The sequence below is a fragment of the Crotalus tigris genome, unplaced genomic scaffold (genome assembly GCF_016545835.1).
Source record: "Crotalus tigris isolate CLP2741 ecotype Arizona unplaced genomic scaffold, ASM1654583v1 scf7180000024338.4412243, whole genome shotgun sequence".
Lineage (NCBI taxonomy): Eukaryota > Metazoa > Chordata > Lepidosauria > Squamata > Viperidae > Crotalus > Crotalus tigris.
This window is the reverse complement of record NW_024100508.1, coordinates 673,106-688,382: the sequence shown is the minus strand read 5'-3', so window position 1 is coordinate 688,382 and position 15,277 is coordinate 673,106. Positions and strand designations below refer to the sequence as shown.

Genomic DNA, 15,277 nt, shown 5'->3' with positions numbered 1-15,277 from the left:
ATCTCTGCATGATACATCTCTGCATAATTTATTGAAGTTTTAACAGATTTCAGCAAGCTTGTGCAAGAAAAAAAAATTACATTTTTGGAGGTCCTAAAAATAAATATTACCTTAAGCTTTTTGGTCAATCAGAATAGAGCTGGAAGGGACCTTGGAGGTCTTCTAATGCAGTACCCCCCAATGTTTTGGGCACCAGAGACTGGTTCCATAGAGACAGGTTTTTCCGTGGACTGCAGGGGGCCCGGTTTTGAGTGCTGCCTGTATCCTGCAGATGAGGTTTGCTCATTTGCATGGCCCAGTTTCTGGCATGCTGCGGACTGGTGCCAGTCCACGGACCAGGGTTGGGAACCCCTGTTCTAGTCCAACTTCCTGCTCAAGTAGGAGACCATATACCATGTATGTCAGACTTGATTGCGTCACATGATGTTTCATGACATATTGTGACTTTTTTGCCTTTGTGGATGCTTGGTGGGTGTGGCCTGCACCTGATGCATCCAGCCTGCGGGCTGCCAGTTCGACAACCTGCCCTATACCATTTCAGACAAGTGATTGTCCAGTCTCTTCTTAAAAACTTCCAGTGATGAAGCACCTACAGCTTCTGAAGGCAAGCTGTTCCATTAGTTAATGGTCCTCACTGTTAGGAAATTTCTCCTTAATTCAGATTGTTTCTCTCCTTGATTAGTTTTCACCCATTGTTTCTTGTCCTGCCCTCTGATGCTTTGGAAAATAAATTGATCCCCTACTCTTTGTGGCAACCTCTCAAATACTATCATGTCTCCCCTGCTCCTTTTTTTCCTCTAGACTAGCCAAATCCAAATTTCTAGCCAAATTTCTGTAGGTAATAGTTAGTATAAAAGAGCTATTTCTTAGAAAGATTAATAACTTTAAAGGGGTAGTACAAGAAAATATTTTATAAGCAGGGTTTCCAGTGTCCAAAGAAGGACGCTGACAATCAGAAAGGAGGGCACACTTATTGTGCTCTTAATATTTGTTACATTCATCGGAGAGGAATGGATTACAAGTGAGTAAACAGGCACACAAAGAAGCATACACTCAGAGGAATGGGCTAGTGCCAAATGAATGCCTAGCATGCTGATTAAGGAAAAGCCTTTAACCAATTAAGCATTTAACCAATTAAGGTATTTTCAAAATCTGATGGCAGTGCAAGACAGGAGGGTACTAATCAACTAATTAATTAAGATCAGAGAGCTAAATTTGTTAACTTAAAGTTAGCACTTATTAGGGAAGCACTGCATGTTGGAGAAAAGCTATTCAGTAATCTTGTTAGATTCTCGAAAAGCCAGGCAATACCGGTATTTAATTTTAAGGCTATGTCTGCCAGAGAGAGGACATGGAGACAAAAAAGAATATGTCTTCCTTTTCTGTCTAATAATCCTATTTAGAAGGGGAGTCTTCTAAAATTAACTCTAATGAATTTGATCCAGTACTTGACAATTTATATGTAAATGGTCTAAGCCAAAGATACACCAAATTTCAGAACCAGTATACAATCTCCACTATTTTCAATAGTAGTTTAAAAAGCCAACCATTTCCCTTTTTTTGTAAGCAGAAAGTAGTGGTATCATAAATTTAGGTGTTTAGAATGTTAGTTCTGTTCTATCAACCTTATTATCAGCAACAGCTTGATGCTGTACTGTGTTCTCATTGGTAAGTATATCAGTACACCTTCTTTCCTCTCTGATATGGTTAGTCTTTCCCTTTATCAGCATCTTGTGCTGTTGGAAATTATCTGGATATTTTAACCTGGAAAAGCAGAGTTACTGCATTTCAAAGGGTGAGAGAAAATTCTAACTTAAAGATAAATGACAGTAGTGAAAGCTGTCATTGATTAACAGAAAGAGTATGTGATTATACTCATGGCAGTACATATATTAGTAATCCAACCCATTTCCTTCAAATGGAAGCTATGTAGATTTATTTAATACAGTGCATATCTTTCAGTCTATATTTATGTTCAACTATTTCTATATACTTTAAATATTTGTCATAGTTTTATAGTAGTGTTTTATATGAGTATCTGCAGAACTATATTTTAACATTGTATAAGCTTTCACATTAATGTGGAATTTCAAACAAGCAATAGGCCAATAACCAACAAAAGCTAGCAATTTTTATTTTTACTTAAGTGAGATGGTTCATTGCTTTCATTATTCTTAATCTCTTAATCTTAAATTTCAGACTGATTACAAAAATAAGGGCATTTGTGGGTAACTGATCATATTTCATTTTTCTGTAAAAATACGTACCTTCAGTTCAACTAATATTTAACTATAATATTTTTATAAGTACCAATCTTAGAGTTACTGCAGAATCAGCTCTTAATAAATGCATAACGTTTAAACTACAAAATTAAGTAATGCAAGAATGCCTTTTAATCGGGAATTCCAATGAAGATAAGCAGTATGTCTGTTTTAAGCAAATATTATAAAATTATTAATATTTTGGCAAGTATAGAACACCTTTTCTAAGGTGAAAATGCATCTTTTTACATAAAAGCTGATGATATAGCAAAAGCAATAGCATTTAAAGTAAAATAAAATATGAAAAACAGTGATATAAGCAATAGCTAGACACATAAGCGTCTGATTACATATCTATTAGGAAATGCATAATATTCCTGCTGTATGAAAAAATAAACTTCATGCTGGTTTTAAGTACTTAGTGCAAGTTGGTTCAAATGCATTTGGCTTACTGAAAAGGACAAAATTTATCTCAAGACTTTTCTTCAAAAAGTTGAAATGCCACTACCATGAAAGAACACTTTTCTACTCACCCAGGTTTTGGAGACTTCACTGGTCAACTCCTACTGTAACTAAGTTTGGGCCAACTCAAAGATTGAGAAGCTGTGGTTCCAGGGATACATGCAAATCCCAGTCACTTTTTGTAGACATCCTGAAAATTTGTAACATGGTTTTCTGCCCTTTCAAGATACTTACTATTACAAGCTTAATACAGATTATAAAATAAAAAATCTCTCCCTAACCTAGAATATTCCTGACAGTCCTGACCAAACCCATCTGAGTGATTTTGTACTGGCCATTCTGTATCATTTTCCCACCCACTGTGTTACTCTTTCTTCACAAAAAAAATTCAGTGGAGCCCCCAGAGTATCAAAAAAACATATTCTGTCATTCCCTTACTCATGCCCTTGATATCAGAATTCAATTATATTTCATCTCTAATTATCAACTATAGAAAACCCCATTTCTGCCTTCTCTGGATTCTGTCATACGATGAAGGGAAGGGGGTGAACAAAGGGGCTTTATGGCCCTCACTTCCTTCAATACACTTCAAAGGGACTGGATGTGGATATCACCAAAAGGACTAACCATAACAATGGGGCTATTACCTTTCATGTACTCCTCTCTGAAGTCTCCATCCAGCCGGCAGTAAGGAAAAGGGGGTGGGAGTGTAATGCCTGAGACTGTCACTGGAAGAAGGGGGTGATTGGGTGGGGCTACTGGGGAACCCCTTAAAACCTAGAATGGGAGAGCTTGGACCCCAAGTCCTGTCTAGAACGCCTGCAACCATTTTCTCTTAATAAAGGATGCTTGTTGGAAGAACTATTCCAAGAGTTCTGTCTTCTTAAGATGCAAAGTGGGGTGGGTCCTTACACTTACTCTTCCAAAATGTCTTCAAGAACCAGTGTTAGGAGGCACAAGAAATTGCTGAGGAAAAATATAATCAGCTGTCAGTGACATAGATTCATGCTCCTGTTTGTGAGACCACTGAGATCAAAATCCCAAACATTGTAATGTGACTTTTCCAAGTTCATGTTTTTAACATACCATTCTATGGTTTAATCCTTCTTCCGTTACAGATGTATCACTTACTGTTACTGTTGAAACACCATACCGAGAATGTTCATCTCAAACTACATCTCTTGGGGTCTTTGCTGTAATTTAATAAGGTGGAAACACAATTGCAGTGATTGAATCCCTTCTTCATACTCACATTTTCCAATACATATTTTTTCTGAACCAATGAATGAGAGATTTTATGTGGAATTCTTCTATATTAGGATTCTAATAAAGCTGTGTGATGCTATGGGTCTCTTACTGGCCATGGAAGTATCTTGCTTTCTAATTTTACTCATGTTTCATAGAAGGCATTTTCCCTGCCCCTCCCCCTCCCCAGTTCATGACAATAGAAAATGTGAACTCAATACATTTTTCCTAACAAATCTGCACTGAATTATTTTTGGTACAAATAAACACTAACCCCCACTATATCTAGCCATAAATAAAAGACATGAAAATGATTTAATTTTCTTCTCTTAAAACTAATCAGATATAATTTTACTTACTAGAGCATATAAAGTTCAAAATTCTTCAAAAACAAACATACATAGTATTATTGTTAATTTCTTGTATATCTACTTAGGAAAAAGTTCCATTATGTTTCCTGGAGCATATTCTCTGATTAATATCTAGGGTTGCAGTGTAATAAGATTCCATTCCTACGTTATCTTACTAGGATTTAAACCAGTATAAACATGTTTAGGATTGCACAATTATAATTGTAACTTTGAAGTTACTATATATCCTCTGGTTAGGGACTGCAAACACAAGATCTGGTCTCTTTCAGTAATTTTTATAGCAGGCTGACTTGTGCATCTAGTGTTGCTGGGAAAAAAAGAGAAAGCAACTCATAGTGGAGAATGATAGAAAGGAATCTAGAAGGCTTCCAAAATTAATATTTCTTTTATTCCTTTGCACTAAATAACCGTATGTTAAAGAGTCAAAATATTACTTTAGGAAGAAAAATATTTTCCATTTTTTCTCCTGAAAATAGTAGAAAACTAGCTGAGTTTAGTGGAAGTACTGAAACCAAGTCTGTGAATGTGTTGTTGTCTGTCAAAAATATATTTTTTAAAAAATATCTGCTCCCTCCTCCCACTTAAAGATATAAACTTAAAAAGACTTGTAAGATAGGATTTATTTTAGAGTAAACATGCATTAAAGAAAACTTCAGATACACAGTAACTACTAAAACTGCTAAAACATTCTGTACTCAAAGCAAAAAGACCCTATGAGTTGTTCCCTATTAGATGTGATAGATTCTCTTCCTTTCTTTTTCTCTAACCATCTCAAGATTTTGTATAATATCAGAGGGATTAGGTGGTGGTAGGCTAATTATATCATGATTATTGCTCTCTCCTATGATTATTGCTAAATTGCTAAATAAATAGCATAAAAGAACTACAATTTACTTGTCAACAACAACTTATGAAGAGGTGAACTGAAGACAGTTCTGCTAAGAGTGGAATGAAGAGTCAGTGAATGGACAGGTTCTTTGTGATACCTCTCCAGATAAGGAGAGGACATGAAATCGCCCGGAAGTGCTCCAGACAGTTGCTCCTTGTGAGGACCACAAGTCATGTGAGAACACCATCTAAGCACCAAGAGCAGTTGGCTTCTTTTCAAATGGCATTAAGTTCATGTATCTCCTTTTCTAATCTCTTGTAGAAATTGCTTGGTAACTGCTTTTCATCTTTTAAGAACCTTCAGAGCAATATATTTTATAGAACCAGCTGGGTGTCCTTCAGTTCTTAGCAAAAGAAGTTTTAAATACAAGTTTAAGGATTTTTTTTTAAAAAAATAGAGTAAACAGCAAAAGGAAAATTAGAATGTTAATTTTGGAAACTTATAAGCATATTAACAATTCAGATAGATTTGAAATAAGATTTTGAAATTGATAATAATCATTCCCCTGGAAAAATTGTTTCATTTTTTTTTTAAAAAAAATATGTGATGGGATGGAACTTTGAAGGTTGAACACTAGATGAAACAGAAGGATATAAAATTTACAATTAGAGTAGACTTAAATTTTATTTATTAATACAAAATGGAGCAAAATATTTTAACATTGGACATACTGAAGGAAGTTTGTGAACAATGGCATCAAAAGATAATTTTAAGGACATTGGTTATTATAGACAGAGTTTAAAAGTTGTTATGGAAGAAGAACAATTCTGCTTTACTGGACAGAACTGAGACTGATCTGAAAGTGGATTTAAAAATGACAGGCTATAAGAATGATATGGGAAAAAAGATGCTACACTAGATATACAAATGAAACCTGCTAATGTTTTTATTATTTAAAGAATATACAAATAATTAAACCAAAAAAGTGATCTGACTAACTTTCCTATTTTGGATTTATAAAAGAGATTTCTTAAAGTTTTAAAGAATTTTGTAAAAAGGGACAAATGAAAAATTAAGTTCTAAGATGTTATTTGAAAGGATAAAAGATCAAAATGTTTAAAAGTAAAACAATATGAAGTTGGTTTATCTGATCAAGGTGAATATAGAAATGTTATCTCTGGTAACAATCAATGGTCTTTTGCTGATCAAGATTGAATAATGAAGTTTCAAAGATTTGTTTATAGATAAAAGATATGGAAAGAAGAGATCATTTATTCATTTTACGCAAAAGTAATATGTTATTAAAAGTGTTTATACTTGTTGCGGTGAAGGGGGAAGTCATTTTCTATTTTTTTTATTTATTGTGTTGCTTGTTTTCTTTCTTATTTTTCTTTTACACTTTTTCTTTTTAAAATCACCATTAATTTTAGCTTTTTGATTGTAATGCTTAATAAAATTATTATTAAAAAACACTCTGACATTGATCAGGATGGAAATTTGTTTTATGACAAGTGTAATAAGAAAGACTGTATCTCTTCTGCCAGAGGTCTCTGGGTCTACGGCTCTAGCCTTGCCTGTTTACTACCAGGAGGTGTTTCATCTGTCATCTTTTTTCTTATTCCTGTCTGTGAGAAACAGAGGGCTCCCACTATTTGTACCTCCTTTCTGGTAGATAAAAGGATAAACATTTAGAAAATGAAGATTAATATATAAAGCAATCTCAGTGATTTAAAACATCAATTTTTATTTTATAAAAAGAAAAAATATTAAAAACACTAAGAATGCAAATATTCAAAAGTGGGGGTGGAGGGAAGGAACCGCAATGCTCCGTTCAGACCACAAGATGGTGATGGCCTATTACAATTCTTTTTTGGTACTTTCTACTAAAAAAAATAAAAGGAGATGGAATGGAGAGCTTTGAAAGAGTATCTGAATGAACATGAACAGCTTAAAAGATCTACATAAAAGTGTCATGCAAGTTGTGAAAATTCCCTTTTTGTGAATGATGGTAGCTTGCAAATGCTGAAGAGATTCCATTTATGTGAACTGGCTTTTGAAGCATCTTTGAAAGGAACATGGAATCATCACTAAATGAAAGACTGAATTGTTTCAAATAAATGAAGGTTACAGTCTCAAATTTAAAAAAGAGGAGCTGTAAGAAGTATATTCTGTTCATTGACACTGGCTTTACTTAGAGCTATATGGCCTATGTTAGGAGTCTGCAATTTGATAACAAAAGAGAGATTACTTGGAAAATAAGGAAAATTGAACAATCAATGTATGTTAAAATTACAACAGTGATAGTTCAGTTTTCAGTTTTTAACCCTTTGAATATTTAAAATGTTCCATGACATTTGGCAATGCTAGGTTAATAGTGAACTTTCTTCCATTTAACCCAGACACTAACATACAATACACATAATTATTTAACAGTATACAAGAGTTGGAAGGGATCTTGGAGGTCTTCTAAACCAACCCCCTGCTCAAGATTGAACAAATGATTGTCCAATTTCTTCTTAAAAACCTCCAGTATTGGAGCACCCATGACTTCTGGAGGCAAGTCATTCCACTGATTATTTGTTCTGCCAGGAAATTTCTCCTTAGTTCTAGGGTTGGTTATCTCCTTGATTGGTTTCCTTGTCCTACCTTTAAGGGGCTTTGGAGAATAGGCTGACCTCCTCTTTATGGCAGGCCCTCAGATATTGGAACACTATTATGTCACCCCTATTCTTTCTTTTCATTAAATTAGACATACCCAATTCCTGCAACTATTCTTCAAATGTTTTAGCTTCCAGATCCCTAATCATCTTCATTGCTCTTCTCTGCACTCTTTCTAGAATCTCAACATTTTTTATATCAAAACTGAATGCAATATTCCAAGTGTGATCAGCATGATTGTTTCATTTCAAGTATTTGAAAACAAGTGGATTCACCAAGCCCAAGAGGAAAATGTTTTGCCTACATGTATCTGCAAAAACAAATTCAGGAAAAGCTTTTCCATTGTAAATTTAATGTACACACTTTGTATACATTGCAACTTTCCCTCATGTCTGTAGTATTTTTGGTTCATATCAGCTTTATGGATCAGTTATAATTTTGCATAAATGAACGTTAGTGTGTATGTTTATCAAACATTTTTGCATATTTTTGTTTGGGAAAGGTGAAAGCTATAACAACATACAGAGGTTTTGGTGCTCTGTGACTTGCTAAACAAGGACTGCCTATGTGGAAAAAATAATTTAAAAACTATATATGAACTTTTTAAAAGTTTGTAATTACTGGTCCAGTGAAAGTAGCCATGAATAAAGCAAAAGCTATGAAACCTCTTTGGAATTTCCCTACTTTAGCCTACACACAATACAAACATGCCCAGGCAACCTCTTTCTGCTGGGTCCTCACAATGTAGCCTTCCTCTCACCCAGCTTATGAATCTATTAGGTATGTCGCCCATTACCCCAGAGGAAAGTCATGTGACCCGGAAACAGTGTAAACAGAAGCAGGATCAAAGTGCTGTGCAGACAGCCCGTGTTGTGTCAGGTCAGTTGTTTTCTGCCTTTTCAGCCTTGGGCAGGGGTGGAGAACCTTGGCTCTTTTATGACTTGTGGACTTCAACTCCCAGAATTCTGGGAGTTGAAGTCTACAAGTCATAAAAGAGCCAATGTTCCCCACCCCTGACCTTGGGGAAAGGTGGCACTATTCCATTAATTGCAGTAGATTTGCCACCTAACTCCTCTTAGGCCAAGGTGTCTATTTCTAGTTCCTGGAGACAGGATGTGTGAATTTCCCCAACTTCATCAGTACCTACATTTTACTGAATCAACCTTGTTCTGAGTTCCCAGGGAACACTAAACCCTATTCACCAGACAGGTGCCTCCAACATCCTTCACTGCCTGACTTTGGGAGTCAAGATCTGCGAATGCAGCCACCGAAAGACGGAGGCAGAACAGCTCTCCTTTCAAAATCCTGGGTCGGCGCTGTCTCTTATCAACGGCCGGCCAGCAGCTCCAGTCTTCCCTTAGAGCAGTGGTTCTCAACCTGTGGGTTGGGACCCCATTTGGGGTCGAACGACCATTTCACGGGGGTCGCCAAACAACGCAGTCCGCCATTTTTTCCCCTTTTCCTTAGCTGTGCTACTCCCTTTTATTCTATTGGCTTTTGAAAGCCAATAGAATAGACTCTCTTGAATAGAGTCTAATTCTATTGGCTTTCAAAAGCCAATAGGAATTGTCCAGGCTGTCTCTGCCCTGCTGAGCCTGCCAAAAGTCCCATTCTGCAAACGGTGCTGCACCAGTTGAGTAGTCCTCGACTTACGACCGACTGAGTAGTCCTCCACTTACAACCGGTTGGGGGGTCACGGCATTAAAAAGGTTGAGAACCACTGCCTTAGAGTGTAAGCGACGAGTCGGGCTCCGGTTCGCAAAAAAACCAGAAACAAAACAAAACAAAAAACCCGCAGCGCTGTTAAGCCGGCTGCCTAGGAAAGGAAACTGGCGCGCGTTCCGACGCCCTCAGTAATAAGCTCTCTGGGCAGAAGAGGACGAAGACCCGGGTGCCAAAAATGCAGCTTCTGGCGAATTGAAACACGCGCTGCCTCTGTCGGTTCGCGGCGCCCTAGCGCTCCAACTCCAAGCTCTCGAGGCTCCAGTTGGTAGCCCCGGAGGCCACGCAAATCCTCCGCTCAGGTTCTGGGTTTGTTGCCTTTCACGCTGGGCTTCAGCGGGGGCCCGGAGAGTCCCCGTTTCTCCTCCGCTGTCGGGCTCACGACGCCTCGTTCCTGAGCGTGTGCGACGCATTTGCTTCTTCCCTCAGTACGCTCCGTAACCAACCCCACCCCCACCCCATCGCATTTCCAAACCACGTACGATTTTAAGAGAAGGGTGGCTGGGCTAACAGAGGGTAGGATGCCAGTTCCCCCGGTAAGGGGCAAAGGTGCGGGGTTTTTCTTAACGCAAAGAAGCGGCGAAAACAGGGGAAAGAGCTGAGCCGGCTGAATTTCTACCCGTGCGGAGTATCTGCGAAGAGCTGGGCTGCGAAAGAGAACGGAACGAGCGGGGGAGAAAGAAAGCAAACGTTAGCCGAGCTCACCGGATTGGCTTGCCCACAGTTAATTTAACCGTCCTAAGCAATCCGGACAATCTGAACTAAAAAGTGCCCCCCCGCTCCGTTGCTGCCGCGAGTTGGGGGGTCAGCTTGGCCGGCTCACAAGCCCGGGTGGGGGAGCGCTGCCTACTCCCCTCAAGCGCAGCTGCTTTAGGATGGAGAGCGCCGTGCGCTGAAAGTGAAGCGCCCCCTCCTTTCCGGCTGCAGCGGAGCCAAAGAGCCGAAAGAGCGCCGGGAGGGCGGCGGGGGCCCTGCGAGCCGGGAGAGCGAGAGCGAAGGCGGGGGCGAGGAGCTGCGCCTTCACCCGGCGGGAGGTGCGGCTCCGCCCTCCGCCTTCCCGGCCGGGCTCGGCAGCTGAGGGGCGATGGAGCAAGCCGCGCGCAACTGGCAGCATGACTTTCGCCCGTCTCTTTCTGGCCGCGGCGCTCCTGCTAGTCGGGGCGCTTCCCGAAGCCGGCACCTCCGCGGCCAGCCGCTTCGCTTCTCGGTCTTATTTGTCGGCCGCTCCTCGGGACCCGGCCCCAAAGCCGCCGCGCTCCCCGCCGCTCCAGCCTCAGCAGCCCGCCGGCGGGGGCGGCTGCCCGAGAAACGGCGGGCGCTTCGTCAACGTGACGGAGTTCGGCGCAGGCTGCTTGCCCTGGGCGGAGGTGCCCACCTTCCTGGACCGGACGCCGCAGGGCAAAGGGCTGCGCGGGCAGCGCAACTTTTGCAGAAACCCGGACGGCAGGAGCAGGCCCTGGTGCTTCTACCGAAACAACCGCGGCAGGGTTGACTGGGGCTACTGTGACTGCAGGCAAGGTGAGGCGGGATCTCCGCGCCAGCTGTCATTTCTTGCCGGGATCGGACGGGTATTAACGCGCCCGTGTGAACTGCTCTTGCCCACACGTGTCCGGGCGCTGAAGGGTCGCTTGGCGCTCAGGCGAAGCGATATTTCACACCTGATATATTCTACCGAATATATTTTATTTGAAAGCCCGCGGCGTGATCTGTGCCTATCGGGCTAGCACGCCTACAGTTAACGCTTGCAATTAATTCTGCAGACTTTATAACAAAGTTAGAAATAAATGAAACAAGAGTAATCACACAGACGCAAACTTAGCCTATAAATGAGGACATCCTCTCGTGTGCATGATTGTTTTAAAGCGCCAGTCTGATCATTGAGGAGAAAACGGATGTTTGCAACAGTAATCCATTAGGAATGTCCTCCTTTTCATCTGTAAAATGTTGCAGGATTAATAGTTTTATCAGGAGCAGAATTATGCTTGCTTGTCCTCTTAATAGTGCAAGAATAGTTGCCTGTGTCCGCATTGCTGAACACCTGGGTTAGAATAATTTAATCTGCAGGGAAAGATTTCCAGGATAGGACAGTAATTCCTTCACTGTAAAAATTTTTTGCTTCTATTTCCTGTATGTGTTTGAATGTGATTCTGTTTAATCTCTCTGGCTATCACGTATATGTTGGCTAGTGACCGAATATAAAGATACAAAAGCTGTGTTCATAGACTCTGAAGTATCCTTTGTACTCATGATGTACATCAGGTATGGAGAAACTGTGGCTTACCAAATAATGTTTAACTATAACCCACAGTTTTCCCAGCCAGATTGACATTAGTGAGAGATATAAAGATAGAGAGTTACTTGAGATTGAGAGATATCTGGAACTTGCTTTATCAGTATCTGTAGAATTGGCCTCTGATTTGCAGTACTTGATTATCACAGGTAGTGTTTGCTTGTGATACATTCTACCAACATGTATTTCGGCAAAGTATGAGTAACATTTTTGTCTATTTCATATGTCAGTTGTTTACTAGCCACTTGCATGTGTGCTCATTTGTGACTTTGCATATAAATCAAAGTTTCAATGGAACATTCCAAAGTAGGTGTTCACAGAATAAGTTTCCTCTTAGTCTCAAGTAATTCTCTATTCAGGGAGTGATTAGAATCAGTCTTGCTTTCCTCCAAAAAGGCTGCTAGATCTTTATAACAGGGCTTTTCAACCAGTGGTATTGGTACCACCTGTGGTACATTGTCACCTGGTAGGTGGTACACGACCATCCTAGAAAAGTGGTAGCGGGGGAGGGGAATGAGCTGAACTGGTGGCAGAACCACACAAGCCTGAGCGAGAGATGGCTAGAGCTGCAGGGCTGTCAGGGCTCAGCGGAAGCACCAGGATCAGTGCCACTTTCCAGCTGATCAGCGCTTCTTTGGGGCTGTCAAGGCTCAGTGGAAGTGCCAGGATCAGCACCAGGATCCAGCTGGAGCTCGGCGCTGATCCTGGCGCTTCTGCTGAGCCCAGAAGAAGCACCGATCAGCTGGAATGTTGCAGCATCTCCAGGGTCTTGTGATTTACATTCAGATGCTTGGCAACTGATTCATATTTATGATAATCACAGTGTCCCAGAGTCATGTGAAGTGACCAAAACCTGCTGCAACCACCCAGCAGACAGGGGGAATAAAAACCAAACACCCCCACCCCACCCTCGCTACTCACAACAATGAAAACCTCGGACAGGAGGAAGAGCGCCACTGGGTGGGCAGGCAGGTGTCTTGCTCGGCTGTGGCTTGGGGGGCACTTTTTTCAGTGCCACTGTAACTTCGAACAGTCACTAGGCAAACTGTTGTAAGTCGAGGACTACCTGTACTTTATCACTTTTTTCCTTTTTTTTTTTTTTTTGGTCATCAAGTTTTTGACACCTTGCTAGGCAACTGGTGGTACTCGGATGTTGCCATATCCTAAAAGTGGTACAATGGGTGAAAAGATTGAAAAGCCCTGCTTTTTAACATGCCTTGCGAGATGCAAACTAGAGAATAGAGAACTGGTTGGTTCTTGCATAATGGAAGAAGATACAGATACAGTAGTATGACCAACACCTCTCTCTCCCCCACTCCCAGATGCTCCAGTTATATTCAGTCACTAGAATTGGGGGACACATTTTTAAAAAGTGTTTAATTACCGAGGGTCAAGAGGTATATATCTTGTATGAATCCAATTATTCCAAAGATTACCTATATACAGTGTAGATCTGGATGGGATAAAAATAATTTTGGAGAACCCCCAAATCTTTCTTTCTTTGGTCAGCAGTTTTGTCATTTATGGTATCCACACTGTAGACTTGCCTTCTAAGTCCTACTCCTTTGTTGATTAAAAAGCCCATTCCACATTGATGCTTTTATGAGAGTTTCCATGCATCAAGAAATGTCCGAAACGTATAAGTGGCTAACTATTTGGTTACTCACCCAAACCCTTCTTGGCAAAATCTGGTTTCATTTGGTCTTGCAACAGCACCAACAAACCCTGAAATTATTGCTTGTTGAAGCTTGTTTATTTATTACTTCTGGTATAGTAAGATACCAGAGGGAGGATGAGTGAGCAGGAGGGACAAAAGTGATTTGGTTTTAGTTACTACAGCTGGCGATCTGTTAGCATATAAAGCCAGTTCTTTAAGCATTTAGAATTCAATGCAAATAGACTAGCTCTTCATTTTGTCACCTGAACTGTGTTCAGTGCCATCTCATTTATTTTTAATAAACATGACCATTTTATTCTTTACCATGTTGAAGAAAAGTGCGCTTCCATATGCATTTTGATGTAAACCTATAAGTCTCTTGTGCATCATAAATGCTAAGGTTATTAGTCTCATATCACCTACCTCTGATGTTTTACAAACACATTTCCAATAGAAGAAAATGTATATAGCTCAGTGTTAAACTGTGGTGCCCTTGGTGCTCTCTGAGCTAGTGTTTGTTTGCAGACCCATCCAACTAGATAACGTTATGAGTGCTTATTAGCATGCAGTTTATTCTCTGTTTATACATAGTAGCTTGCCTTGCCAGTTTTTGTAGGGATGTTATTTTCTCCTTGGTAGTTCCTTGATTAGGGCATTGTTTTCTGCTTGTTTATCTGATGTTAATCCCTGGTTATCAGGGTGTTGATTACTGGAGAGGATGTGTTGTTTTCTACTTGACTTTTTTCTTTTGAGTGGTATGTAAATGTGGTTTATGTCTCCATCGAAGGCTGTTTTTTTTAAATGTCAAGCTTCCAGGAATTTTCTAGTTTTCGTGATTTATATCTTGCCTTTATTATTTTACCTTGGAAAGGATGTTTAGTTTCCCACTTGAAATTATGGTTGAGTCTGTCTATGTGTTGTGCTTTCAAAGAAGTCTCATTGATCAACAAGATTATTATCTGCTAACACTATGAAGATGCCATTTAAAATAAGGGTATAATTGAAAATGTGTAATGCTTAGAGACTTCTGTGTTTTAGAAGAAATGAATGGAGAGAATCAATAGCTATATCATAAATAAACACCAGTGATTTCAGCATGTTTAGAAAATATCAGAACTGGCTGCAAGTTTCTTCTTGTACATCTTCTCTTGCCTATACACAGTATCTCATCTTGCCTCATCCAGAACACTTGGCACTTAAGTGTTAACAGAATAAATTTCATTTATGCTAGTCTGAATTCCTCTTCCAGCTTGCATTGGAAAGTGTAATAAGAGCTTCTCCAAAAGGTAACAGAAGACATCATATGCTTCTATTTGGAATTGATCCAAAGGAGGTCTTATTGCAAAGCTGAATATATACTGTGTGAATTGGCTCTTGATCACTTCAAGTTCCAGTCTGGATGCAGTCCAGACATGCAAATCAGATTTATAGAATCTTACTTGAAATAACTTCTATAGTAATTTCTTTCCATAAACACATTAAAGCAATTCCTTATTCCAATATTCTGAGACAAAAAGAGAAGTAGAAGACATTTCTTTCCTAAGTTACTTCAGTCCCCTCCCATGCATTTTGTTTCTCTTCATTTTGTTTTTCACTGTTTTTTTCCCCATTTTGTGTGAATATTAACTAGTTAAGTAAAACTCGGTCAAACCTATGTAGGATTTTGATTAGGATTTATTTTGATTTGATTTGCACCAGCACTTTCTCAGTATTTTGTTTTCAAACACAACTGCTGCTTAGTAAGCATACATATTGTATTGGCTTATAAAACATAATATAATT

At 39.7% G+C, this 15,277-nt stretch overlaps 1 protein-coding gene across 3 annotated transcripts in view; it reads left to right on the top strand.

Moving 5' to 3' along the window:
• The first annotated feature begins 10,036 nt into the window (after positions 1-10,036).
• PRSS12 (serine protease 12) overlaps positions 10,037-15,277 on the top strand; it is a 47,345-nt gene continuing 42,104 nt past the window's right edge. For 2 of the 3 annotated variants that reach the window (XM_039325601.1, XM_039325599.1), the window contains exon 1: positions 10,037-11,066. In XM_039325601.1, coding sequence (XP_039181535.1) covers positions 10,661-11,066 — 406 coding nt within the window. In that variant the 5' untranslated portion in view covers positions 10,037-10,660. The remainder of the gene's footprint in view (positions 11,067-15,277) is intronic. The other variant, XM_039325598.1, reaches the window with a different exon arrangement.